The sequence below is a fragment of the Salarias fasciatus genome, chromosome 4 (genome assembly GCF_902148845.1).
Source record: "Salarias fasciatus chromosome 4, fSalaFa1.1, whole genome shotgun sequence".
Taxonomy (NCBI): Eukaryota; Metazoa; Chordata; class Actinopteri; order Blenniiformes; family Blenniidae; genus Salarias; species Salarias fasciatus.
The window spans coordinates 8,707,172-8,732,374 of NC_043748.1; the positions used below are offsets into that span (position 1 = coordinate 8,707,172).

A 25,203-nucleotide genomic window follows, 5' to 3' on the forward strand; every position below is an offset into this window, starting at 1 on the left:
GAACACAAACTGATTTAAGTTAGTCATATTTAACGTGAAGGACTGCAGGCACTCGTCACACACAGATGATTCTTCTGCCTGTGAACACTGAAACCGTTAAATGTTCTCCACTGACTTGGATGGACTTTAGTTCAGTTGAAAAGCATCCGGTTGTTCATGTAAATGTTCAACTGATAACTGACCTGGAATTTAAAGCAAGATGCTTCTGTTTGACATCGGTGATGTTTGCATGAGAAATGTGCTAAAGTTCCCGACGAGTTTGAATAAGGGATGAAAAGCAGCGGACCGTCGAAGATGTGGCTGTGAGCAGGAAAACCGTTTTCAAGCTTTGCTGTATTTGTTCACGTGGACTTTGCAGACACAGCCAGGGCGTGTATTGGATGTGGAAAAACTCTAGCATTCAGCTCCTTGTTGCATTTCTTGCAAAGTCATTTTAAAAAATGAAAAGAATAAAGTTCATTTATGTACACACTATATGTCAGTCATGAAAATGCCATTTGTTCTGTTCACTGTGGAGACGGCAGCTCTGAAACGAGGATAAACACTTCGAGCGGTAGAAGAAAATCTCATTAGTTTGCTGATTTGCGGCCATGGCAGGGTCGTTATTTTTCAGCTGACACCAGGCATGTTCGACAGGAGGTTAGCTGTTTGATGTACCAACTAATTTAAGCAGCACTGCTGCATCTGATGACACAGATATGCCTCAGTCAATATTGAAGAGCATCAGGACTGGCACATGACTTTTCACCACTAACAATATAGAAAGGTATCATGATCATCTTGTACGCTGGTTTATCCACGTAGGGCTGTGGGAGGCTGGAGTCAGTCCATCGCAACACATTCACACCTACAGTATTTCTAAATCTCAAATACAGTATTCGGATTGTGAGATGAAATCTGCACATGCACTGGAGAAATCCTGAAAACTCCCCAAAAACCCGAGCCTGAACAGGGGATGTTTCTGGTGCAAGGCCTGTCAGCGGGGCCTCTCGTGCACCTCGCCTGTCAAATCGTAACAAATAAATACTATTTAGCTTCAGACATGTTTCGAATGTTTATCTGCGAGGCGGGTATGTTTTTGGACAATTTTACACTTATGAGCAATTCTATTGTGATACAAGCCTTAGTACGAACATTTCTATTAATGGAGGATTTATAGGGTGAAAACAGACTGGAGATGAGTTCAAGCAGCAGCACAAGGTAACCTATTTTCTTAACACACTCTTAAATACACACAGACACAGTGCAGCACCAACACTCACAGTTCTAACCACACAGCAGAAGCATTTTAGTGGATAAGAACTTATTTTGTTATCTTGGTCTCAGTTATTCTCACAAGGTCAGTGATTTAAAAAAATGTTTTTTAAATTAATAGTTTAGCTTTCTACTTTTTTTTTGTTTTTATTCCCTTTTCTTAAAACTTTAAACAGAAAGAGGAATGACTGATCAATAATCGGTAGGTAACACACAGAACCTACAAGTCCCATGATCCTTTGCGCGGACACACCAGAAGTCCTCCATGCAGTTCTTGGTCCTCCTGCAGGTTTGCAGCTCTCATCTCCCGCACCGTGTCGGTGTTTACCCCGGAGGACCACCCAGGGAAACCTCCCAGTGAGATCTGTGAGTCAACATTTAAACAGCACTCTTGGTTTTTTCCGCAGCGCTTTGCTCCACTCTCATGCTAGCTAGCGTTAGCATTAGCATCCTTAGCTTCACTGTTAACCTACCAATTTACTTGTACATGTTTACATATTTTGTGTTAAAGTTATGTTTATGCAACAAGGTTACTTGAACTGAAGACATGTTAGATCATTTGTGAGCCGAGTAGCCCCTGATCTCACTATTAAATACTTGTAAACAGAACTATGAAATATTATTTAGATTTACTTATGTTGTCTTGCAGCAGTTTAGTCCTGTCAGATCACAAACACCTATTCCCAAAAATTTGTTGACTTTAAGATAACACTTTAATGAAACGCTCTGTTTTTAATGCATCCCCACAGGTTAAGATCAGAGCACTCACAAGCTCAGGTAGAGGTGATCATCGCAGTGCTGCTGGTTGAGTGTTGTGCTTTTCAAGTGGAGCAGTAAGAAGGGGCTTAACTGTGATGTGGACATTAAAACATCTGCAATCCCTCCACTGTGAGAGCACAAGTGCTTACACAATACTGGAAGTCAAGGTCACGTTGCAGATTGAAAGTGTTTTTGTGTTTTCGTCATATTTATTCATTTGGATGGGGGCATTTATCTCTGAACAGCGGAAGAACTGAACGAAATAAAGCTGCTGTTCTTATAATGAAATGATAGCTCTATTACATGAAACTGATGCTTCTTTTAGCCTTAAATAAAGAGAGATGATTGCAGTCATATCAGAAAGTGGCCATTTGTTCAGCGCCATTGAAAAACATTAGTATAATCTGTATTTAACTTAACAAAGCAAAATACTTTTAAAGCCTTGAAATATGTCTCCATTGATGTCATTATTATTTATGACCCATGAGGAACAGGAAACAGCTTGATGCCAAATTTAAGTAGATGTTTGCATTGTCAGCCTGCTCAGATTGTAATATTCTACAGATCAATTCAAGAAAACCTTTTTCCAATGAAATTTCTTTCACGTTTTTGTTTCAGCTGGTGTGGAGAGCTGAAGGCGACGGTGAGCCATGGAGCGCGTTCTGGGAGGAGGACTGCTCCCACTGGCTCTAACCAGCGTGGGCGTCTTGCTGCTGTACCGCATACTTCTCCGCCTCAGACAAGGCGCCTCTGTGCAAGATGCTGTTGTAGTCATCACAGGGGCCAGCTCAGGGCTCGGCAAAGGTCGGCATGCGACACGTTTCATTCTCCCTTCAGCTCTCCCCAGATGATCTTTAATCTGGGTGGTGCTGCGGTAACTTTTGGTCCTGCGTTACAGTGTTAATATCTATGTTTTGCAGAGTGTGCACGGGTCTTCCATGCTGCAGGTGCACGGCTCATCCTGTGTGGACGGGATGCGGGCCGCCTGCAGCAGGTGGTCCAGGAGCTTCCAGCCAGTTCAGCAGACTCACAGAAGAAGGTGTGTACACGTAAACACAAACACCTGAGCTCATGGTCGGACGTACAGTCTGATATCTGCTCTGGAGAAAAGTAAAGATTCTATTTTTCATAATACGAGACGATTTGTTTCTGCTCTATTTAACCTTGAAAGACAATAATTAATCAGTTTTGTAAACATAAGACATGCTTGAGCCATAAGAGATAAGTGTCTGTTTGAACTGGTATCGAAGACGCCTGCATTGCGGTGTTCATCCTCCAGACTTACACCCCCAACACCGTCATCTTCGACATGGCCGACACAGACGCCGTGGATCGAGCTGCGGAGGAGATCCTGAGATGTTATGGACAAGTGGACGTCCTCATTAACAATGCCGGCATCAGTTACCGTGGCAACATCCTGCAGACTCACATTTCGGTCCAGCGGGACGTTATGGAAACAAATTACTTTGGGACCATCGCTCTGACTCAAGGTGAGCCACAATGGAGACCCGGTTAACTGACTTACAGCAGTTTAGTTACACTACTAAGGATGTAAGTAAGTCAAAGCAAATAATTAAATGTTGTTTTTTAATGTAAATATGTTAAATATATATTTCTCCTCAGCTCTGCTGCCCTTCATGGTCCGCCGGCGCAGTGGCCACATCGTAGTCATCAGCAGCATTCAGGGAAAGATCGCCATTCCTTACAGATCAGCTTGTACGTACCGGTTACCTCACTCCATTTCTTAAGGTTTATTTCTCTGTTTGAGTGTGAATGAAGCTCGACTCTGTCTGATCAGATGCGGCCTCCAAGCACGCCACCCAGGCCTACTTCGACTGCTTGCGGGCTGAGATCGAGCGCTACCAGATTCCAGTGACGGTGATCAGCCCCGGGTACATTCGCACCAACCTGTCGCTCAACGCTGTGACGGGAGACGGATCCAAGTATGGAGGTGAGTGGCGAGAAAGATGTTAATGTTATTGTGCAAAATGTGATACGTTTAAAAAAAAAGAATGGCACTAATTATAAAACATGAACATTTTTATTCCAGCAGTGAAACATGAAGCTGTTTCATCTGTGTGCTGAACGTTTCTGCTCTGTTTCGTTGTTTATAGTGTTGGATAAGACCACAGCGACGGGTCGGGACCCCGCAGAAGTGGCTCAGGCCGTCCTGAAAGCCGTCCGTCACAGAAGCAAAGACGTTGTTTTGGCTGGTGCTTCGCCCACTCTGGCTGTTTACCTCCGAACCCTGTGGCCTGCGCTCTTCTTCAGACTCATGTCTTCACGCGCTCGCAAGCAGCAGAAAGATAAAGAGGAGTGACGCGGCGTGCTGGAGGGACGGAGACCCTCGCGGGAAACAGACTGCCGTGGGAGAAGCGACCGCTTCACCTCGTTTCCTTAAAACTGGTCTCATGACAAGATGTGATCACATGAAGCAGCCGATCAAATCAGCTCTCGTCAGGAATGTAGGCTAAGTGTTGATTACTCCTTCACCGTTTTCAACCCTGATGAACTTGAGATTTATTTAGTTTATTTGCTGGGAGTGAAATATGTGAACCGTTTAATGATTCTGGATCATTTGTTTCATATCCCATCACGGAAAATGATCCTCATAACATTATTGTGTAAAAGGGGAAATGCTTATTTCTGTACAGGGGGAAAAAAAAAAAATGCCGAGTCAACTGCTTCAGTTTCCTGTTTGAATCTGCCAACTCAATTTGACCCTAGATAAACATCATGCAGCCGTGTTTATGTGTGCTCTGCGGATTCCTCTTCAAGAAGGAGTTGTTCTTTTTGAAGGGTGCAACTTCCGTATCAGGGACATGTTGAGATATTAAAGCTGCAAAGGAAGGAAAAACACAAGTTTGCCTTTATTTTGTGTGCTTGCTTTGCAGAGAGTTGAAGACTGTGAGTCTGCATCCACTTTGCCTTAGATGAAAATGTTCTTGTGAAGAAAGGAAGAAGTCGGAGAAAACCTCCACATGGACAGGGAGAACATGCAGACGTCTCACAGAAAGACATCAAACTGAAGTCTTGTTTTGTATCATGAGGTACATCAAGCTGCGATCAGCAGAGAGTAGAAATGTAAATATCTTTTTTGCTTTATTAAACTCAGGGTTCAAGGATGCTGGAGTTCATACTACCGGAAATAAAAATCCAAGATGAGCAAAAAGAAAAGAAGGATGTACTGCTGTACTTATTTGTAAGTTTTGCAAAGTTAAGTGAGGCACAGGGAGGGAAAACAGAAACTTCACCACAGAAGTCTTTACCCTGGAATGGAGCCCGGGTATTTCACTGTTGATGGAACGTTTCTCACTCTTCATGCTTCTGCTGCTGAACTTAATGTGGCTTTATATTGAACGGCGCTGCAGCAGTTTGCACTCGAGTAGGTCCCTGATTTGCGTCTGAATTTGACCGGAAAGCAGCCCTTTATCAGAGACCAGTAAAACGAACCACAAATCCAAATGTGACGTTTTGTTTTAGTGTAAAGTTCAACTACTAATTCATCGTGTTTTTACATCTGGAAATATCTTTTCCAGTGTGCGATGCTTGGTATGAATGCAGTGAAATGTAAAGAATGCCTTTTTTTAAATTTAGCTCTGACTAAAATTGCAACAATTGAAAGTATTTTTAAAAATAAATCTGCAGAAAAATCTGAAGAATTGAGGCTACTGCCGTTAAAAGCTTCACATTTCGCAATTAGTTTTTTCAAAAAGTTTGCATTTAAACCATTTTCCATAAAAACACACAATGAATACAAGAATTAAGCATATTTTTATTAACTATCTTTATACACAGAATAAAAACACCTTTTACAAACTTAAAACTGTTTTTTCCTCATTTTTTTTTTAAGATGTCACCTTAAGTTATACAGAAAACACTTTTTCAGAAATGTTACCAATAAATAGTCCAAATAAACAATTTACATTACCGTATATTACAAAAAGCTCAGTGAATACTGGAATTTCCATTTCTACAAATCCTTCAAGAACAAAAAAAAAAACAAAAAAAAAAAAAACGACAAAACCCGCTGTTTGTTCCTCACTGAAGAACCTTCTGATGTGACACTGAAGCCTTTTTTTTTTCCTGTTATAATCCAACGTCACACCAGCGTTTCTGGAAGGAAAGAAATATCTCGGACTGTTTAGCGGAATGATGATTAGAGTTTACAGCTGACACACGATGGATCCGTTAAAAACACGCCGGGATGTTCACAGTACTGCATATTAACGCCGCCGGTTAAATGGAAAAAAATAAGTCTGGATGCAATCGGTCACACTGCACTGTGTGTATTTCCTGTTGATAGTGTGAAAGTAAAAAAAAAAAAAAAAAAGAATGTTTGATCAGCCATAGTGTTTCTAGGCATCCGGCACCAGTTAAAGGGGAATTCAAACAATAGAAGGCAATTAAAAAAAAAGGGGGAGAGCGATCAACTATGGCTTTAGTGTTTAACTTACATCTGAATGCAAGCCCTTAGACATCAGCGGGTGATTTTCAATTACGGTCTCACAACTGAAAGACATCCAAGCTTTTCCCCTCCAAACGGGACTGCGAAGATACAAGCGAGATAGCTGGGCGGCGACCGAGAACCACATATACAATCTGCTTGTTATGACACAGCCAGTCAAAATAAAACCAAAAGTAAAAGTCCGGGTTCAAAACAAGAGTCGTAAAGTCAGACAGAAACTGCTGACGTTGGCTTCAACGTCTTCTGTCAATAAAATAAATCTGAAGGCCATTTCAGATGATCCTGTAATCTCAATGCACAGTGAATAAATGGAGAGTTAGAAAATATGACTCGAAGGATCACGTCTGTGGAGTTGCTGCCATGTGGAGCCGACCGACCAGCTGGCAGAAATGAGGGATTTCACTCCAAACAGAAGCGATCAGCCTGAAGTGGAAGGAGGTGCGGAGCGCAGCAGGGAAACGCCGGATCTGGATCTGGATCCGTCCCACTGTGTCGTGCTCCACTTTCCCCACAACAACTGTGACGACGATCACAACGCGCTCCGGCAGCTGCACACTGCGGTGGATTTACACATTATGGGGGGGGTCGAACTGAGAGCGGAGGACAAACAAACGGACAGTACTGCGAGAGGAGTTTCAGGCCGGTCTGAGAAATTCTGCCTTTTTGGAGTTGATAACTGGATAAGAGTGAATAATTTATTCCTATGAATAAACGAACAAAAGAGAAATTAAGTCAAACCAATAAATTATGTGAAAATCCCTTAACCTTTAAAAAAAAAAAAAAAAAAAAAAAAAAGCTACTTTTGTGTATTATTTTTCAAACCTGCCTAAATCTTTTGCACAGTACTGCAGAAACACACGCACACACCCACCCACACACACACCGAGCAGGAAGAGACGTAAGATACTCTGTTCAGATATGGCATAGTATTTTCCTGTACATGAGGTTGTGTTTTGTAAACGCATTTGTTCATCCGAAGTGTGTGATTATTAAAGGGCATTTTTTACTTTGAAGAGCGGTTCAGTGAAACCGGCGTTTTGAACAATGGTCACTGTCGTTATTGCACTTTTACAAACGGGGCGGGGGATGGCTTTGGAGCGCGGAGCCGCTCGGGTGGCCTCCCGCCGCTCAGGGGGGAGGGATGGAGGGCTCGGTCACGGCCAGCTCCTGGGCCAGGTCGTTGAAGCGAGCGATGTAGTCCACGCTGCTTTCGCTCATCATGCAAGCGAGCTGGGAGTCCACCTGGAAACACAGCGCGGGAAAAGAACAAATTCAAGCTTACTAGGTTGCTCTTTATGAATGCGCATGATAACAAGGTAATTACACAGATTTAGCGTGAATAACAAAACCATTTGGATTCATCTCAATAAAATGAAATTTAAAAGACAGGGACAGACTCACTTCTGCCACATCGGGGAGGCCACGGGATTGAAAGGAATCGTGGGAGTTGCAGTCCAGGAGGCTGGGGCCGAGCAGAGCTGTGCCGCTGGAGGGGCCGGCGGGGGTCAGGGTGGTCCGTCGGCCCTTATCAGGAGAGACCATGCTGGCTGGAAAGAGAAGAGGAGCAGCAGAGGAGCGATGAAGACATGGGACGGAACACATGAAGAGAGAAGCTGGGTCTCTGAGGGCCAGCAGGTCCTGCAGAAACAATTTGGCGCCGAAGGCGGATCGAGGTCGCCGTGTCTGTCTGTTTACGAGGCGGAGGTACGTACACAGCAGGCATCCCAGGGTGGAGTCGGTGGAGTCGCTGGGGTACCACTGGGGGTCGTGGCTGGGGGACGGGATCCAGCCTCTGGACGGGCTGACCGAGGGGGACGAGGCCAGCAGCTTGGAGCCGTCGCTGCTGCCCAGCTTGGCTGGAGAGAGAGCGGCCTCCTCACCTGCAGTGCAGCAGACACAAAACAACAATTCAGACCAGACGTCTGCAAGTCACCAGATCCTCTTTCGCTCGTCCTTCTCAGAAACAAACCAGACTTGGACGTCCGGTTTGTTGCTCCGTACCGTAGTGAGTGGAGTTGATGGCGAGCTCGATGATGGAGTCGCTGATATGTGTTTGAGATTCTCCGGGAGCTCCCTCTTCGGGGGGGCCCGGCAGAGAGATGTCCAGGAGCGAGGCCACGCTGGGGGGGGACAGCAGGGAGTCTCCGCCACCGGCTACTCCAGGAGACGGCGGCGGCAGGCCATTCTGTACAAACGACGACTTCAGTCAGTGAAAAACAATCCGAACGACCCACAGCGGAGTAGCTCCTGGGGGGGGTTTGTTCCTGACCTCGGAGACGTTTTGCTGGAGGAGTTCAGAACGTGTTTCAGCCTCAACAACGGGCGTGGTGGCGAGCAGGGCGCTGTCATCCACAGCAGGGGGCTCCGGCTCCCGACATGGGCTGCCCGGGATGATGCCTGCAGACTTCGCTGCCAGGCCGATGGCACCTGGAGGACAGACGACAGGTCAGACGAGGAGGGCGCGTCACATGTGCACCAGTCAGGAGGGGAACGTGAATCTTCTCAATTGCAATCTATCTGTCTACACTAGAAAACTGTAGCGACAGGGGAAGGTCATACTGGACAGCTGGCTGGCCGCTGCAGAGCTGGACGCTGCGGGTGACGGTCTGGACAGGACAGGGCGCGAGGAAGGAGTCAGCCGAGTATGGATGGGCCGGAAAGATCCAGTTCCTGAGGGAAGACATAGGAAGTGACATTTCAAGCAATCAGCAGTGTTCTCGCTGAGGAACAGAAATCCTGTATAGCAACACAGTCCGTCTAAAAAGCTCATAGTAAAGAGCTGCCGTTCGACATTCCAACATGTAGAAGAGCTGGAGAATCGGGGCAGTACCTGTGGCGGAGGAGTTGGACAGGATGGAGAAGGAGCAGACGTGTTGAGAAGTGTCTCCTGTAGTTCTGGGCAGCAGTGTCCGCTGGGAACGACACAAAAACAGCTCCGGTAAATAGACAGATAGAGTGAAATCAATCCTGCAAGCGACATTTTACATTTGTGGAAACATCTGGATGATGTTTTACTGCTTTCTGTTCTCTCACCTGAACGACAAGCGGCTTCCGAAGTTGTCTGTTTCGAGGTTTCCTGTGTCTTGAAAAGAGATCTGACTGCATCTGTGACGGAAAAAGACCATCAACACATCAACATTTAAAGTCCTGTGTGTCTTTATGAAGCGCTCCAACTTGAATAATAATACAAAATAAAACTTACACTGATGGAGTCGAGCTGCTGTCTGAAGGCGAGCTCCGCCTCCTTGTTGGGGGAGAACATTCGGTTGTGGCGCGAGCTGTTGGGGGGCAGCGTGGTGGGCACGGCGAACACGCCGCTTTCTGACTCGCCGCCTGCGGACGACCCCAGCAGAGAGCGGGGAAGGTTACGGCCGCCTGCTGAACGAGAGACGAGTTATCGAGGTTAACGAACAACGTCTGGGATTAATACATCAGATATGCTCGACCTGAGCTGTATCATTCAAGGAGAGCATGAAGGAGAAACGGATACCTGACGCTCCGGTGACTGGGAGGTGCATCTTGGCCACACGGACCGAAGCCGGCTGCCGACCGCAGCCGGGGCTGCGTGTGCCTGCTATCGGACCCTTTCCTGGTGGGGTGAGCGCCTGGTTTTGCTCCTCCTGGTGGGTCTTGAGGGGGGACGTGGCTGTGGAGCACAGGTCTGGAGCCTGCAGGGAAAACACACCTGATGGTAACCAGTGCCAACAAACATTTCTCTCACTATGAACCGGAGAAGTAAAAGTGAAACCTCACCAGAGGTTTGGGGTTGACCTCAGTTGCGACCAGCTTGAGCAGGCAGCGTAACACCCTGTTGGTCCTGAGGGGTTTGGGCTGCGTGGGGGTTTGTCCGTTCTCCTGGCTGGAGGCGGAGACGCAGGGCTGCCACTCGTACTCCAGCTGCAGCTTCCCCGGCTTCCCGGACATCAGGTAGAGCTCGGCCAGGGTGACGTTCTCCGCGTCCCGGGCGCTCCAGCCCTCCTCTCGGATCTGCTCCACGGTGCGCTCCCGGGCCGCGGGCGCGGAACTCTGCGGCGCGGCCTCCTCCGGGCCGCCGGCCGGGGGTTTGGGTGGCGGCGTGTGGCCGTCCTCTGGGGAGGAGGCGCCGGTGCTCTGCTCCTCTTTACACTGCTCTGATGAGCTCTCTGCGCCGCTACACAACTTCTCTGTGCTTGATCCGCCACTGGACTCCAGACCGCTGCAGGTCTTGCCCCCCTCGGAGGAACCGATCCCATTCCTCTCTTCTCGGGGGGCCACAGTCTGCTGGGGGGGAACGGGAACACACACAGACGGAGGCCTTTTCTCTTCCACCTTCGCGGAACTTTCAGGCGACGGTTCGAGCGCGGGGGGTTCAGTCCGGCGAGGTTCACCCGACGCTGCGGCTGTGCCCCCCCGTCCAGACTTGCTGCCAGTTCGCGGGGGCGGAGCGGTGTGGATGCCCAGGATCTGGGCAGCTGGTAATTCCTTGGCGTTGGGGCGGCTCTTGCCACTCTCGAGCCAGTGTACAGTGCAAGAGGCCTTGGAGTGAACGACACGCGCGACACCAGGCAGCGTGGTCAAAGTGCTGTTCTCAGCCGGGAAAAGAAAAAGGTCCTCCTGTGACGCTTTGCTCAGGGAGGCTGTGCTGGACTGGTTTCCCTCCAGAGCCTCTCTCTCCATGAGGCTCTTTAGCTGAAGCATCGACATTAAGGACCCCAAAATAACAGCCAGACATGGATACACGCTTTAAAAAAATAAAAATAGTAGAGTACTTATTCAAAGATCTATAATAAAGCTACTTCTGTTTAGTGCAATTTTCTGGAGAGTTGTTTCCAACTGCTGTTAAGTTGTGGTTATACGGTGGTCAGAGTGTGAGTCGGTCTGTTAGGATACAATCCGCTGGTCGTGGTAGGTCCACTTCTGTTTCAGATACTCGATGAGGCTGGACACTTTCCTGTGGAGCTCCATCACCATCCTGCGTTGAGAAGAGGGCAAAAGGTGGTTAACAAGCTACAGAACATTTTGGTTCCAAAACACTTGACTTGATCTGTACCCTGAGGTGCGACAAGTCTCAAATTTATTCATCAATCTAAACAGGAAAACCAGAGATCTTTGTTTTTTTTAACCAGAGAGCTAAAAACACCATACTACTACTTATTATATTTTAAAACACGGGAAATAAATGTGTTTCCTGGTGGATCTACAGCTGTCAATCAAACATAACGTTCATTGTTGAAAGGCCAAAGACTGCACTCTGCTGTCTCTCTGTGGAAAACCCGGTAACTGTCTGAGAACACTGCATTTGTCTGGTCAGCTGGGACTGGCTCCAGCAGACCTTGAGTTGGGTGAAGCTGTATAGAAGATGTCCGGTAGGTAATCAGCGTGGCTGACCTGAGGCGCGGGTTGTGGGCTAAGCTCTGAACTCGGGCCCAGGAGTGGTTACTGCGCGGCTGGAGCTCCACCGCCACCTTCAGGGGCAAGCGCACCGGCTTCTGGTCCTCTTCGTCGCTCACTCCTGCGGGGACAGAAACGGATTACTTTAAATTAACTAGCAAACAAAACTTCATTCAGAAACAACGGATGTGACCTTAAAAACGCTCTCTCCAGGACAACTTTACATATTGAATGACCAAGGAAACCTGTAGCATCTGAGAGAAGGAGTTAGGATCAGGCTCCTGGACCTTGATATAACACCAGACGAGGTGACAGAGGTCAGGATGCTTACTACAATCAGATTAGCAAAGTAAGCACTTTAACCGTTTTCAGTTAACGCTATTGATTACAACGCTGAATGACAGCTGGTCACAGTAGTCACCTTCTCCGTCTTCCTCCTTCTCCCCGTGTTCACTTTGCTCGCAGCGTCACCATGGAGACGGCAGTGGCCCACACGCTGCCATTGTTTTCGAGCCAAAAACCCCGCCCCCACAAATCCTGCGTCCCACTGTTAACGCGGGGCTGACTGGATTTTCAGAGCTGATGTTTGTTTACGCGGCGTCACTTCGTGTGTGCCGTGCGTGACGGAAAGCTCACCGTCTGGGTCGCAGAGTTTCTTCAGCGCGCGGCACATGGGTGCTTTGATGCGGAGGTTCCTGCCCTTGGAGCGCACAGTCGTGGCCCTGGTCAGACACACACAGTATCCGTTAGAGGACCCTAAACCGCACTTTGGAAGCTATAGTTTCACTTAAACCTGGGAGGTACAGAACAGACTGAATGAATGTAGTTACACAAACTTAAAACACAGCCAGATGTCCTGATGTAATCGTTTTAAACATTGCCCTCAAATCCCCTTCATTGTTGCAGCCGCTATTGCATCGGTCTTGCATGCGATGCGTCACTACGGCCTCCGGTTGGTCGTCTCTCACTGCCGTGAAGAGCGTGTGGGTGCCCGAGTGGTGGATGGATACAGAGACAGTTTAAACTCTCTTATGTATTCAGGTAACGCCACCATTTCTAGTGCTTGACTTACCCTTGTTGAATGAGCTCATTCAGCTTCGCCACATTCTTATCATCCATTACTGTCAAAGACAAAACACAAGGCCACAGAGCCACTTATGACATCGTCCCTGAGGGGGGGAGCATCCCCAACGCCTGGGATCACACACTGTTTAATCACGTCCCTCGGCTCCACAAGCGACGGCAGCAAAACACTTGCTGCCTCACTCAACACCTTCGAGATAGCATGCATTCGAACAGCCTTCACTTACATCCTCCGACTTTTTTGCGAAGCTCGGCGTAGCAGATGAGGCCGTACAGCTCTTGAGAAGACTTCTTCAGCACACGGGAGTATGCTGAAAAGAGGAGCAGGCATGAGTTACAACGCTGCTGTCACCAGACGCTCCGCAGAGCTGCTCATGCTGCATGAAGATAACATGGCATTAACACCCAGGGCTTTATGTAGGGGAGAACCTTATCTATGGAGCTCACAAACATGTTTTTACGAGAGAGCCTTCACTTCCGATTATGACGCTGTGGTGGCTAGAGGTCAGAAAACAAAATAAAGATTGGAATTTGAAGTTGAAGTCCCTGAGTAGTCTGGGAAATTATTTCCCCTAAAATATATTAAGAAACTCAAGAGTAAATCATACATGGACACCACTGTTTCAATAGTCCGGAGAATATAAATTTAACCAATAATTCCTAATTTTAGTGAGCTGTTTGACATCTGTTTCATCTCAACAGCCATTAAAGCAAAATAAAACAGTTTCCAATGACGTTTTTAAAAACAGTTTGGCAGGACCGTTTTAAATGATCAGCCAATACAGGCTGATTGTTCCTGTATGAACTAATAAACCTATTTTTCTGATTACACACCAAGTGAATACCCACAAAAAAGCTTATCAATTCCGAGATACACATGGCCACCATGTTATCTTTTCTCGCTGTGCTAGTTGACATGTTTGACAAGAATAATAAACCAGAGAAGACGATACAGCGAACTGTAGATGTAGGGCTGAAATAATTTGTAGCTATGTATATAAAAGTCCGAAATGCCACGTCGGCCATGTTATTTCTCATAATTCACTTAACGAGGAAAGAGGTGGCTCACCGTTGGTGAAGTCGATGTGTTTGGAGATCTTGTGCCAGGCGCGGTAGTAGAAGTGGCGGACCTGCTCCTTGTTCTTCACCATGTTGGCGGGCTTGCCTCTTTTCTTGTATTTCATTGCGATGTTGTTCTGGATAGCCTCAAAATCCTTCCCATGCTGGAGAAAAAAAACATTGAAGGTGAATGCAGCAGCTTCGGGTTAGGGAAGCGAGCACAGTTCCAAAAGCTTGCGAGTTTGAGTCCCACTGCTCGTGGTTCGTCACTGTTGATCCCTGAGGACCACCAGGAAGGACACCTAGTGTAAAAAATTGTGCCAAATCAAACATGCGGATCACATGATCTGCTGTGGCAAATGAATAGAAAATACCAGGAGATGCACTCGAAAAGTTTTTAACTTGAGGTAAGCCGCTTGCATCCTTTACCTCATACAGCCCCTCGAAAAAGCTGTTCTTGTCCTCTGTGCTCCAGGATTCCCACTGCCGACGGGCCCTCTTCTGGTTACCAGCTTGCTCGTCCTTTTCAGCAGAGCCTTGTCCTTTAGCGGCCTTGGACACCGAGGCGATGGAGCCAGACACAGGCCCCGACTGGCCCACTGCCCCCTGCGAAGTCGAGCCATTCTCTGCCCCTGTGTTACAAGAACAAAAACAAAACAGTCACAAAGACATTAAGAGAAAGAGATACAATCTAAATTTTTGAGAGAAAAGAAAACAACCATTAAGGGAAATATTTTAGTCAACAGCAGTGGTTGTGTTGAATGGCACGACGATTACGAAAAAAATACAACTGCTCTTCTGACGTGTGTGTGTGGTTCGGAAATTGTTAAAATACCACAGCACACAACCTGCCGAGCCCCCCCCCCCCGGCCGTGGTTCGCTTCTGGCAGGGAAGCAGGAAAAGCAATCAGTCCCTATGGCCAGGTCCTACAGAGGACCGATCCAAAACCAACTCATGGTGGGCTCCACTGGCCAAGTTTACCCCAGCTCGGAGCTCAGTGCCAGGACGCATGAACACAAACACCCGGGCAGTTGCTGCTGCAGCACTGCACTGTGTAAAGAGAACTGTGTTTCCAATGTGTAAATGTGTATCCATTTACAAACCTAAGTGTGTGTATGGATGTGTGTCTTGCACAGCCACCAGCCTGGATGTGTCTTTTTAAAATAGATGTGCACCAATATAGCATCACATCAAAATAAGCAGGCATTTGTGGTCAGCTGCTCAAAACTTTGGCAATCTAAATACATTTTACCAACAAAAAACACCTACAAAAACACAGCTTGTTCACTGAGATAATGTAAATATTTACTTCAGTCTGATCCACTAACAATCTATCTGAGATTCTTTCTAAGACAAAAAATTGGACAGATTCCAATCCGTGAGGCAACAAACACAAAAGTAAAAACTAAATTCCTCAGCGAGAGAGACCAAGGTTTCTGTCAAACCGCTCTTTGATAGCACATTTTCAAGTGAATACCGATTCGCCCAAAAGGATGAAGCAGACTGGATATTTATAAGCCTGCCCCACCCTGAGCAGCAACCTCAGACGCCTCGTGTGATTTTGGAGGTGTGGAAATCCAGGAGATGCTCCATTTGCATGAGGACAGAGACACGTGCCAGTTTTCAGTCACTGTAACTATTGTTAAGAGTGACTAAACCCTCGAAGCACACAAGTTCATCTACTACTTACAATGTCAGTTTATCAGTGTGAATTAGACAAGCTGCTCTCACCCAAAATCATTACAGCACCGAGCATCTGAGGGATTATTTGCACAGATAACACTGAAAATTATAACCTGTTATCTGGGGTCTAATAAAATGAGGTTGTGTTATTACAGCAGCAGCATTATGGAAGAAGTGAAAATAAATCACAATGATGGTTTATAAATTTTGACACAAAATCACTCGGTTGAATCTGTAATAATATGCTGAAGACATCAAGGTCATTCTATTATTTGTTTTGTTCCCAAAAAAAAAAGAATTAGAGTAAAAACCTAAGCAGTTCTCTGTACTCTCCCGGCCTCCCTGCCCTGCTTGCTTGTCCATGAATAATACTGATGCTGATATATTACTCCTTCACTGGTTATGACAGCCATAACAAAGCTGTGCCTTCACTAACAATATGGCAGTGACTAAAAAGAGTCCGGGGACACCCTGATTCTCATGTAAGTTGTGTCCTGTCCTCCTCATCCAGGTGGTTTACAGGAGAGAGTTATAACTTCATCCTGGACCCGGCAGAGACCCGGCAGAGACCCGGCCAGTGGTCCGGAGGGACACACAGCCAGCACCAGACAAACAAACTGCAAACACAGTGACAGCCGAACACGGGGAACAGACCCCCCTCTGCTTATCCCACCCTTTCGTTTCTCCTTCCTTTCGGAGCCGATCACCCACGGTACCTTTGGATTTTGCCCCGCCGTGTCCGTTGATGGTCGAGCCGATGGAATCCTTCCGTATCCGCTTGCTCGGAGGTCGGACGCTGGATCGGAGAAAATGATGCTGGTCGTGACACGGAGGGGCGGGTTCCGAGGAGGTGTGGGGCTGCTGGGTCGAGGCTGGCCCGGCTCGGTTCGGCGGGGAGGCTGGGAGGACCGGGGCTGAACCGGGGCTGAGACCGGAGGCTGATGGATTAAGAATTTCCACTCGGTCGTCTCCCTTTGTACTGCGCTCCTCGCTCGCCTGCTCTCCGCTCTCCTCCTCGTCGCAACCTTCGGGCTTTCTGGACGGATTCCGCCTCCCATCGACACCGATCCCCTCCCTGGAGCCCGGTGTCATGCTGCCAGAACACAATCACACGAAATTTGTCACATTGGGAGCAAATCGATGTGCAAAATTAACTTCTAAAGACGACGTTCACTGTCTCTCAACATGGCCGCCGCTGTTTGTTTCAAATCCCCTCTCCAGTCCCGTCAAAACAACATTAAATATATGTATTTATCGCTCACGGATAAATTACATTTTCCCACTGAAACACTTTAATAACTGACAATAAAGCTTCCCGGGGTCTCTTTCGGTTTAAACGGTTAATATCGTCGGTATAATTCCAACTAGATTCAAATGCGAGCGCTTTTCAGTTTAGCGCCCTGCAGAAACGACAACGAGAAGCCCTCGGTGCGATCGACCTCTAAATAAAGTGTTTATTTCAAACGGAATTTTACCCATTTTCGTGCTCTTCGGTAGTGGACGATATCTTCTTTCTCTTCACCATGGGTCCGACCGGTTAGATTGGCAATTAGTGATCAATTTGAGCATAATAAAGCCGAGAGCGATGTCTCCGCTTTCTGCCCTCTCCTTGCTCCTGCTTCGACTGAGCTGAACTCTCTGCGCAGTTCAACTGTTTTCTATCAGCAACAACATTTCTCAGAGCCTCTTTTCAACCCCAAAAAACACCACGAAAACACCCGAGACATTTAGAAAACACTTAATGCGAGCAAAAGAGGGACGATCTGGCCTCGGCTGGTGTCTGCCGCGTTCATTAAATGGTTCTGCGTGGATAGTTTTATTAACCGAGTGGACTTCGCTTGACACACTACGTCACACTGTCCCTTCACAAATTCAGACTGCTAAAGAAATTATTTCATATCCAACCTGCAGATGGAAAATCTGTGTTTTATCACTTCATCTGATGCTATCACCCCAAATACAAATACGTACAACACCTGTGCATGTTTGAACTAAAACAAGCATCAAGCTTGCTGTGGTCGGTGGACAATAAGAAAAAGGGGTATTGCATTTATAAAACAGTATTTACAATCAGCATAGAGTATCACATCCTCAACAATTCTATCATTAGATTAAATAATGTTCCACACTAATTTATCAATTCATTATGTGATGAGAAGGAGAGCTGTGCAAATGGATGACAGCAAGAGAAAGAGACAAAGAAAGATTTATTAGATTCGAGCTTCCATGTGTGAAAACGACTAGGGAAGAGTCTCCCTGCCTAAATCATTACACAGTATTCCAAAACACAGTTTGAGGCAGTTAAATAACAATTCTCGAGCAAATTAGATACAAAACATCACCGCTATAACAGCAAATATGAGCATAAAACTGCAAGTAAGCAAAAATGTGGTGACATTTAAAGCTCTTATGAATAAAAAAAAGTGTAACCTTAAACATATGACAGTATTCTTGAATGCATTTAATGTGAAAACATAAATCTCTGAGTAATTTAAGTTTAATTTGCATTCTTAGTGATGTCTGAAGTTACCCTGAGAAGTTACTTAGACATAACTCCTTCACTGTTGCAGTCCGAGCAGCCACATTATGTTATGGTTCGGCCTGTGTAATAAAGTACAGTAAACCTTATATTGGACGAGTGATTAACTAACAAGTTAAAAACCTTGATAACCGTTGATAACTACTTGTAAAGTGAAGAAGAGTTCAGTCCAATCTCCAAACACAGCTGGGTACTTAGCATGGCTGCTACCGGCGGCTAGCTAACGGTAACAGATCGACGGTAAAAACAAGCTAAAGTAACGTCACGAAAAAAGTCCAAGACCAGACGTTCATTTAGAGCCGAACCTCTCAGACTGAAGGCTCCGTCGCTGGTCACGGTTTACCTGTAGTGGAAGCTGTTCAGTAGAATTCCCAGTGCAGAGTCCGGCTATCATCGCTAGCTGACCGCAGTCCTCCAGCAGCACCGATGACAGTTCCTGCACATCGATAGCACACGCGGTTAGGCACGCCCACTACTACTCGAAAACAAAGCCTGTGATTGGTCAGGAAAACACGAGGACCGCGGGTAAATTTTGACTGACAGAGAGCGCAGCCAATCGTAAGACAGAGAAGCCTGGCCAATGACCAATTGTCATTGTCTTCCTGTCATTCCATACCATTTTTTAAATACTCATTTTCAAGCACTTACACACCAGTTTAATAATCATCAATACCACTTTTAAATTTAAAAACCAACTATTTTCCCAGCAACATCAGATTATGCCGAGAACGTTGAGGAGGTGTTAAAAAAAGTTCCGCCCAAAAAATGATTGACATTTTGAGCATCAAATCAGGAGTAAGCCCTCAAAGGATGCGCTTGATTTATGTCCAGGCGTATGCTGAAAAATAAGCACGCAACAGAATAAAATGTTAATGACTACCGTGGCAAACGGTGCCGTATACATAAGCAATGAATATTTCAAGAAAAAGGGTTTTATTAGTAAAATATATTGTCTGTGTATTGATGTTCATGTTTCATCAGATAACAAGCCTCACATCATCATGTAAGGGTCACTGCATTGTTGAGATTATTAAAACAGTCTCTTGCAGACTACCACTGCTGGCATAGCAGATTCAGGACAAAAAAAATGCAAAATTATATTTCGTTTCGAAAATTTTCTGTAATAAAGCCGGTGGTGTTTGTCCATGTGTGACTACACATGGATGACTACCTCGCCTTAGTTTTAAAGGTCAGTGAAACGAGCGCACCAGTCTACGTCAGCTCGGCGGAGGACCAGTGAAATCAGCCCGCGTCACCGCGAGGAGGGTCTTGACACCGCACTCCGGAGGGCGGCGTGCACGCGCAGACAGAGGAACTCGCCCGGCCGTCCAGTTGGCAAACTGACGAAGTTGTCTTCGGAAACTTGAAGACTCAATAACAAAACCAAAAATGACTTCGACCAACATGTTCCAAGGGATGGACACCAGTGCCAAACCGAGTTCAAGGTAAGAATACAAATATTCTCGCGTGGCTTCTTTGTAGCTTGGTCACTCATTGTTTTTTTCCGCTTTGACGGTAACATAATGTAATCTGACAGGACTTTTTGCTTCGTCACATATCCTGCAAAGACCTTGTAAACACAGCTATCCGGTGTTGTTCCGGATATAAAACCGCCGAGGTGGTGTTTAAACCCTGCCGGAGTTGGCGTCCGCGAGCTAACTTGAGAGGCGGTGTGTAGCTGCCGTGCTAGCCGGGCAGGCGTTGTCTGCTGCGCCTGCGGAAGTGTGAGAGCTCCTCAGACCCCTCTTTGTATTCACACACCGCGGCGTTGTGGCCACATTGTTCTCATTACTACGTCTTTCGTCTTTTCCTTCCGAGAGTGTGTTTTGTGTGTGTGCGCGTGTGCATATGGGTCATCTCTGCCAAATGGCCATGTAACACCCGCGCAGTGTGACTTTTAGTCAGACAGCGGAGCTGTGTTGGAACAAACAGGAGTTTTCTGGCGTATGGCGCCATTCCCGGCTGTATAATCTAATAACCTGTTATTTGGCTGCAACTGGACTGGAGCATGTTTAGAGCCAACGTATTTACTCTTCTAAACTCGCCTTTGTGTACTACATTCCCAAAAAGAAAAAAAAAAACACACAACGCATTTTTCTTCTAGTCATTTATGAAACTTTAGAGCTTTTATTTGTTCAGAGTATTTATTTCCTATCCCTTTTCCTATTTATTTCATATAAGTAATAAGTTGAGACTGTGACTTCAGTCATAAGTACCTGGTGTTTTTCCTTTTCAAAAACAAAGAATTCAACAGAACATATAAATGCAGGACAGGATCATCAGAAGATCCTGATACATTTGAGCCATTCAGAACACATAAGTAAACACCTCAGCGTTCCCTCCAGTCCTCCACCTTTTAATCCTCAGTGCTAATGTTTAGGTATAAACTGAGGGTTAGTGCCGGCTAATATAGTGCATGTGTGTGAGTTGCATAGTTCAAGACTATTAAGTGCTTCAAAGACCTGTGAAGTGATCTGAACATTACAACCCCCGGGTAGTGTAACTGGTTTAAATTAGATGTGGTCTTTCTGATTTGTTCTTTCTTTGTTCTGCAGGGTTTTGAGGCCACCCGGAGGTGGCTCCAGCAACCTTTTTGGTGGCTACGAAGAAGATGCTGCAGCATCGAGGAGACCCAATAAGATGGCCTCTAAAGTCTTTGCTCCGCCGGAGGTGGCCCAGACTACCCAGAGGCGTTCCAACCCTCCAGGTTAGATCAACACGCCAATGAAAATAATGCAGACCAGCAAGCCATCTATTGCTGTCCGGGGTGTGAAAGTTGTTACTGCAATGTGATTATTCCAGTATAAACGCTTTCTCTGTTTCCTCTTTCTGTGTATAATCCACCCCCGGTTTTTCTCAAGTATGTCAGATCCAGACATGCACATCGCTCAGTCTGCTGTTTGGAAGTTACCTGGACTTATTGACAAAGACACCCTGAGCGCTTTTATCTCTGTCTGCTCTGAAATCTTCAGCCAGTTTCTGTTACTGAATTATGTGTTGAGTAATTTCCATATTTAATCGGTATTGTCATTGCTGTAAAACACGCACTTATTGTGCTGATTCTCTCCATAGGTGGGAAGACAAGTGGAATATTTGATGCACCCGACTCCTCAGCTCAGTCACAAAGAAGCGTCCCACCCGGAGGACCGACCAACAGCATATTTGCTCCCGCCGACAATGTGCCTGTGCAAAGTCCGAGCCGAACCCATCCAAATAAGCCAAAGGTACTTTGTGCTCTTCCCTTTTAGATTCATTTTCACTTTCAAATATGTGATTACAATATTGAATGTAATTAAAAATGGTCAATTATTAAAAATTATGAGACACCTCCACATTATTTCATTCATTTTTTTTTTTTTTTTTTTTTTACAGGACAATCTGAGTGTGGGACCTGAGCCTGAATCACCAGGTGAGGATTGTCCATGAATGGCAGATTTACAGCTGTAAAAAAAAAAAAAAACCAGTAGATTGGCTACCCTGGATCAATTCTTTTCTTTTTAAGCTATTATTTTGCTTTAATATTCTCGTTCAACACTCGTCTTTCTTTCCCTCCTCTTGAAGCACCCGTAGCCAAGGTAAGCCCACCCGAGGTGAAGGAAGAGGCCTCCCCTGCACCTCCTGCAGCCCCCGTGCCAGCCAAAGAAGAGCCAGCCGCCGTCTCGGCCCCACCAGAGCCAGAACCCAAACCCGCGGCTCCGTCACTCCCTGACGAAGCAATGCTGAAGAACCACGAGCCTCACCTGGGCCCCAAGCCTCGCTCTCACAATCGGGTCCTCAACCCCCCCGGAGGAAGGTCCAGTGTGAAATTCTACTGATCAGCTCAGCACGCCACTCCTCCCAGTCTGTGTCCATCCACTCGATGTCCGCCGCCGTGTTAATCTTCTCTCATTCCTGCACCCCTCTCCTGACAGCTGTGTCTCCCTGCATCCAAACCCAGACCGCTCTCCGGTCTGATATCTCAACCTTCTTGCACTTTCAGCTCTTTATCTCGTTTATTTTCATCTTTCAATGAAGCCTGCAATCACCAATCAGCCGTTCAATCACTTTAGCTGTAACACAGTACAATCTCAGTTTTACGGTTTGTTTGTATTTTATAGCAAGTTTGATTCTCTACGTATTTGAAAAAAAAATTTCTTTTGCATTTCGAAAATGACTGCGTTGTTGGCGTTTGTACATTTTCAGCTGTAAACTAACCGACATTGCAATCAGCTGTCACGTCATGGAAGGCAAATCAATGGAAAACAGTTTCTCAAATGCCAGGGAATCTTGATTTCGCACCTGAACGTGGAGGCATTCAGCGCCGAGGGGTGAACAGTGTAAAATGCTTGAGGGACTTCCACTAGTGCTCTTCATGCGAATGTGTCGTGCAGGTCCTTTTCTGCTTTGTCCTCATTGCTTGCTTCTTTTCTGATACCATGCCTTTGATTTTGCTTGGGGTAGGCCTCTGTTTATGTTTTAAATTAAAACGGTTGAAGACACGTGCACACGGCCTACCTGAGTCTAGGTGGGCTCAAAAATAATAATAACCTTCTCATTCATGTTCTGACGCACATCCATGGCACCCCGGTGCCGGCCTGTCCCCTGTGTGTTGATGTGCCTGGCAGGCAATGAGTGCAGCAGAAGAAGATCCTGTGTATTGCAATAAAACTGTTGTTTTGCATTTAAACCTTGTTTGTTGTGCCTGATTGATTGGAGGATTTAATGCACACATTTCTCAATATGTTAGATGAGCGTGAGGTCTTATTCTGCTCAAGATTCAAGCTGAAATCTGTGACACTGTTGCATTTGTGTGACTTTAGCCTGAGGCAGCACTCTGCGCATTCTGCAGGTTTCTTTCCTCTTTTTCTTTCTGTCAAAATGGAGCCTCTCGGCTCGGAGGGAAATTTGCTCTCTGCTGTGCTGCTGTACATTGAACTCTGCAATAGTGGTTTCTACATATTCGCTCGTCAACCACAACTGCAAATTATTCTTAGGAAACAAGTGCTGCAGTTTCTCAAACTGGGTAGTGTTGCTTCAAAAAAAAAGCACCTTTAACACACCAGGCGAATATCAAAAGCAACTTATATTTTTTACATATATGTATCAATATTGAAGAGTGTGACATTAATTTGTGCTGCATCTTAAACTCACAGGTTAGCTTGATGTTTATGAAAATATGAAATCTCTCACATAATGGTTGTGAAGTCAAAGCATTTTCCATTAATACATATTAAATTAATAATTGGAATTAAATAAAAAGAAACGGAAACAAATTGAGAGCTCCATGCTTCTAAAATTTACTTTATTTCAACACAGGTATGTTTTTCCATTTTTACAATTTGCATCAGTAGTGTTCCATGTGCTCTCTTTTGTGAGGAATTCATGACCGCACTGTTTGTGTCTGTGTTTTCCTTATTTTAAGGCTGAGAGATTTGTAGAAACTGAAGGCAGTTTGGATGCACTTGACACAGGAGCAGTGGCATGTTGGCAGTTTTTCTGCTTCATTGGTCAGTTTTTGTCTCCATTGTTAATCCTCTCCATGGTTCACAATAACCCAAGCGACACGCATCTGACTGAAGGAGAGGTTAAGACAAAGATGTTTGTCCTCAACAAGTTCCCTTCTTTAAGAATGTTAATCTCCGGAATGTTATTCTGCTTTGACTTTATTCCACATTTCAGCAACAGGCCGCGTCAAAGTTCAAACCAACAATGAGAGATAACTCAAAACAAATAGCCAGAATATCAAGAAGCAACATTTATTGACATCAGTGTCGATAATAATGTCTGCTGTTGTCAGGTTTTCAGTGGAAATGATCAGCGACTCAGTGGTGCAGTGAGCCGCCTTCAGTCCATCACATGAGGCTATTGATGTGTGTGTTTGTGTGTGTGTGTGTGTGTGCTCACTGCAGAAGTGTGAACACAGGAAGCTGAAGTTCTTATCTTCAGTAAATCGTTCTGTCATGGGAAAGTTCTGTTAGGTTGAGTCTCAGATTTTCAACCTGACCGTCCTGCCTGCAGGCTCTCATGTACTTTACGATTTTAACTGTCTGTGGTGATATTTAATGGCTTTCCCACTTGTGGATTGACTGAAACATATATGTCTATATGAGTAAATGCCACTAACAGAAAACAAAATAGCTGTCCTTTTCTCATAATTGCCTTTTTTTTTTTTAATATTTCATAACAAATAGAGGAAGATTAGTAAGAAATTATAAAAATAGAAAAACACAGAAATGCCCCTCTCTATAATACACATCGAAATCTATTGAAACATCTGAACCAGGTGTCTGTTTAACAAAGGCGTCTCTAACATGAGAAGCTGTAATTCATCCTGTGTCTTTCAGTCGCAGCTGACGGTGTAATCCAGTTTTTCTGGTTGAGCATCACGTTGCATTGTTGTCTTGCTGCAGACCACCATCACCGGCTGGGAGGCTTTTTGTGGGATTTCTAGGGAGTGCACCGTCATTATTTTTCCCAGCACCGAGAACTCCTGCAGACTTCTGTCAAGACGGTTTTATTCAGAGGAAAGTGCATTTTCCGGATTGAACTTCCACAATAAAACCAGGCGAAATGAATCAAAACCTTCATAATGACTTTAATTTTTGAATGATATGACAGTACGAGTGTAAGCCACTTTATGAAACAGATTAGGCTGTGCATATTCTGTGTTGTGTATGGATACATCCACAGGTATTCAATTTCATATAATAAGATCTTTATTCTCTCCAGAGAAAAATATTTTTTGTTGATGCTACAACTCATAATGAAGGTTCGTGTATATCTTCTTTCCAGATATATTTCACACATGTCAAAGCTGAGGTCTGTGTCCAGCTACACATGATCCGAACAGAATTTATTTGATTTATTTGACCATATTTGATCTTTACGAGTTGAATATTGAATAAATTTAGCAGATATTAAAGTTCCCAAGTGTGAACGTGTTTAGTCAATAGTAAACATTCATGGAAAATTGTTCATTTAAAATACAATTGATTTAATTATAAATTC

At 45.4% G+C, this 25,203-nt stretch overlaps 3 protein-coding genes across 6 annotated transcripts; 2 read left to right on the forward strand and 1 right to left on the reverse strand.

Annotated features, from left to right (window-relative positions):
- The first annotated feature begins 1,496 nt into the window (after nt 1–1,496).
- On the forward strand, nt 1,497–6,010 carry dhrs7b (dehydrogenase/reductase (SDR family) member 7B). Of its 2 annotated transcripts, XR_003931322.1 has the most exons (8): nt 1,497–1,620; nt 2,632–2,817; nt 2,934–3,052; nt 3,293–3,503; nt 3,637–3,729; nt 3,812–3,964; nt 4,128–4,478; nt 4,908–6,010. XR_003931322.1 is itself a non-coding variant. In XM_030089230.1 (7 exons), the coding sequence occupies exons 2-7, from the start codon at nt 2,664–2,666 to the stop codon at nt 4,331–4,333; spliced, it is 936 nt and encodes a 311-aa protein (XP_029945090.1). In that variant the 5' UTR covers nt 1,497–1,620; nt 2,632–2,663; the 3' UTR covers nt 4,334–4,758. The 2 variants fall into 2 exon arrangements, 1 of the variants encoding a protein (XP_029945090.1); XM_030089230.1 differs by lacking the exon at nt 4,908–6,010 and having other exon boundaries at nt 4,128–4,758.
- On the reverse strand, nt 5,769–18,651 carry cramp1 (cramped chromatin regulator 1). Of its 3 annotated transcripts, none has more exons than XM_030089229.1 (20): nt 18,560–18,651; nt 16,394–16,770; nt 14,423–14,625; nt 14,004–14,157; nt 13,162–13,245; nt 12,924–12,972; nt 12,488–12,573; nt 11,849–11,972; nt 11,351–11,432; nt 10,235–11,149; nt 9,972–10,149; nt 9,684–9,859; nt 9,515–9,586; nt 9,312–9,393; nt 9,041–9,151; nt 8,751–8,908; nt 8,483–8,666; nt 8,194–8,361; nt 7,883–8,028; nt 5,769–7,723 (listed from the first exon to the last, which is right to left on the reverse strand). In XM_030089229.1, the coding sequence occupies exons 2-20, from the start codon at nt 16,767–16,769 to the stop codon at nt 7,610–7,612; spliced, it is 3,462 nt and encodes a 1,153-aa protein (XP_029945089.1). In that variant the 5' UTR covers nt 16,770; nt 18,560–18,651; the 3' UTR covers nt 5,769–7,609. The 3 variants fall into 3 exon arrangements, with proteins under 3 accessions (XP_029945089.1, XP_029945088.1, XP_029945087.1); XM_030089228.1 differs by lacking the exon at nt 18,560–18,651 and adding an exon at nt 17,153–17,413 and having other exon boundaries at nt 9,684–9,856; XM_030089227.1 differs by lacking the exon at nt 18,560–18,651 and adding an exon at nt 17,153–17,413.
- An 851-nt stretch (nt 18,652–19,502) lies between these two features.
- On the forward strand, nt 19,503–22,882 carry jpt2 (Jupiter microtubule associated homolog 2). The gene is made up of 5 exons (XM_030088680.1): nt 19,503–19,661; nt 20,772–20,923; nt 21,289–21,440; nt 21,589–21,625; nt 21,778–22,882. The coding sequence occupies exons 1-5, from the start codon at nt 19,606–19,608 to the stop codon at nt 22,029–22,031; spliced, it is 651 nt and encodes a 216-aa protein (XP_029944540.1). The 5' UTR covers nt 19,503–19,605; the 3' UTR covers nt 22,032–22,882.
- The last annotated feature ends 2,321 nt before the right edge of the window (nt 22,883–25,203 follow it).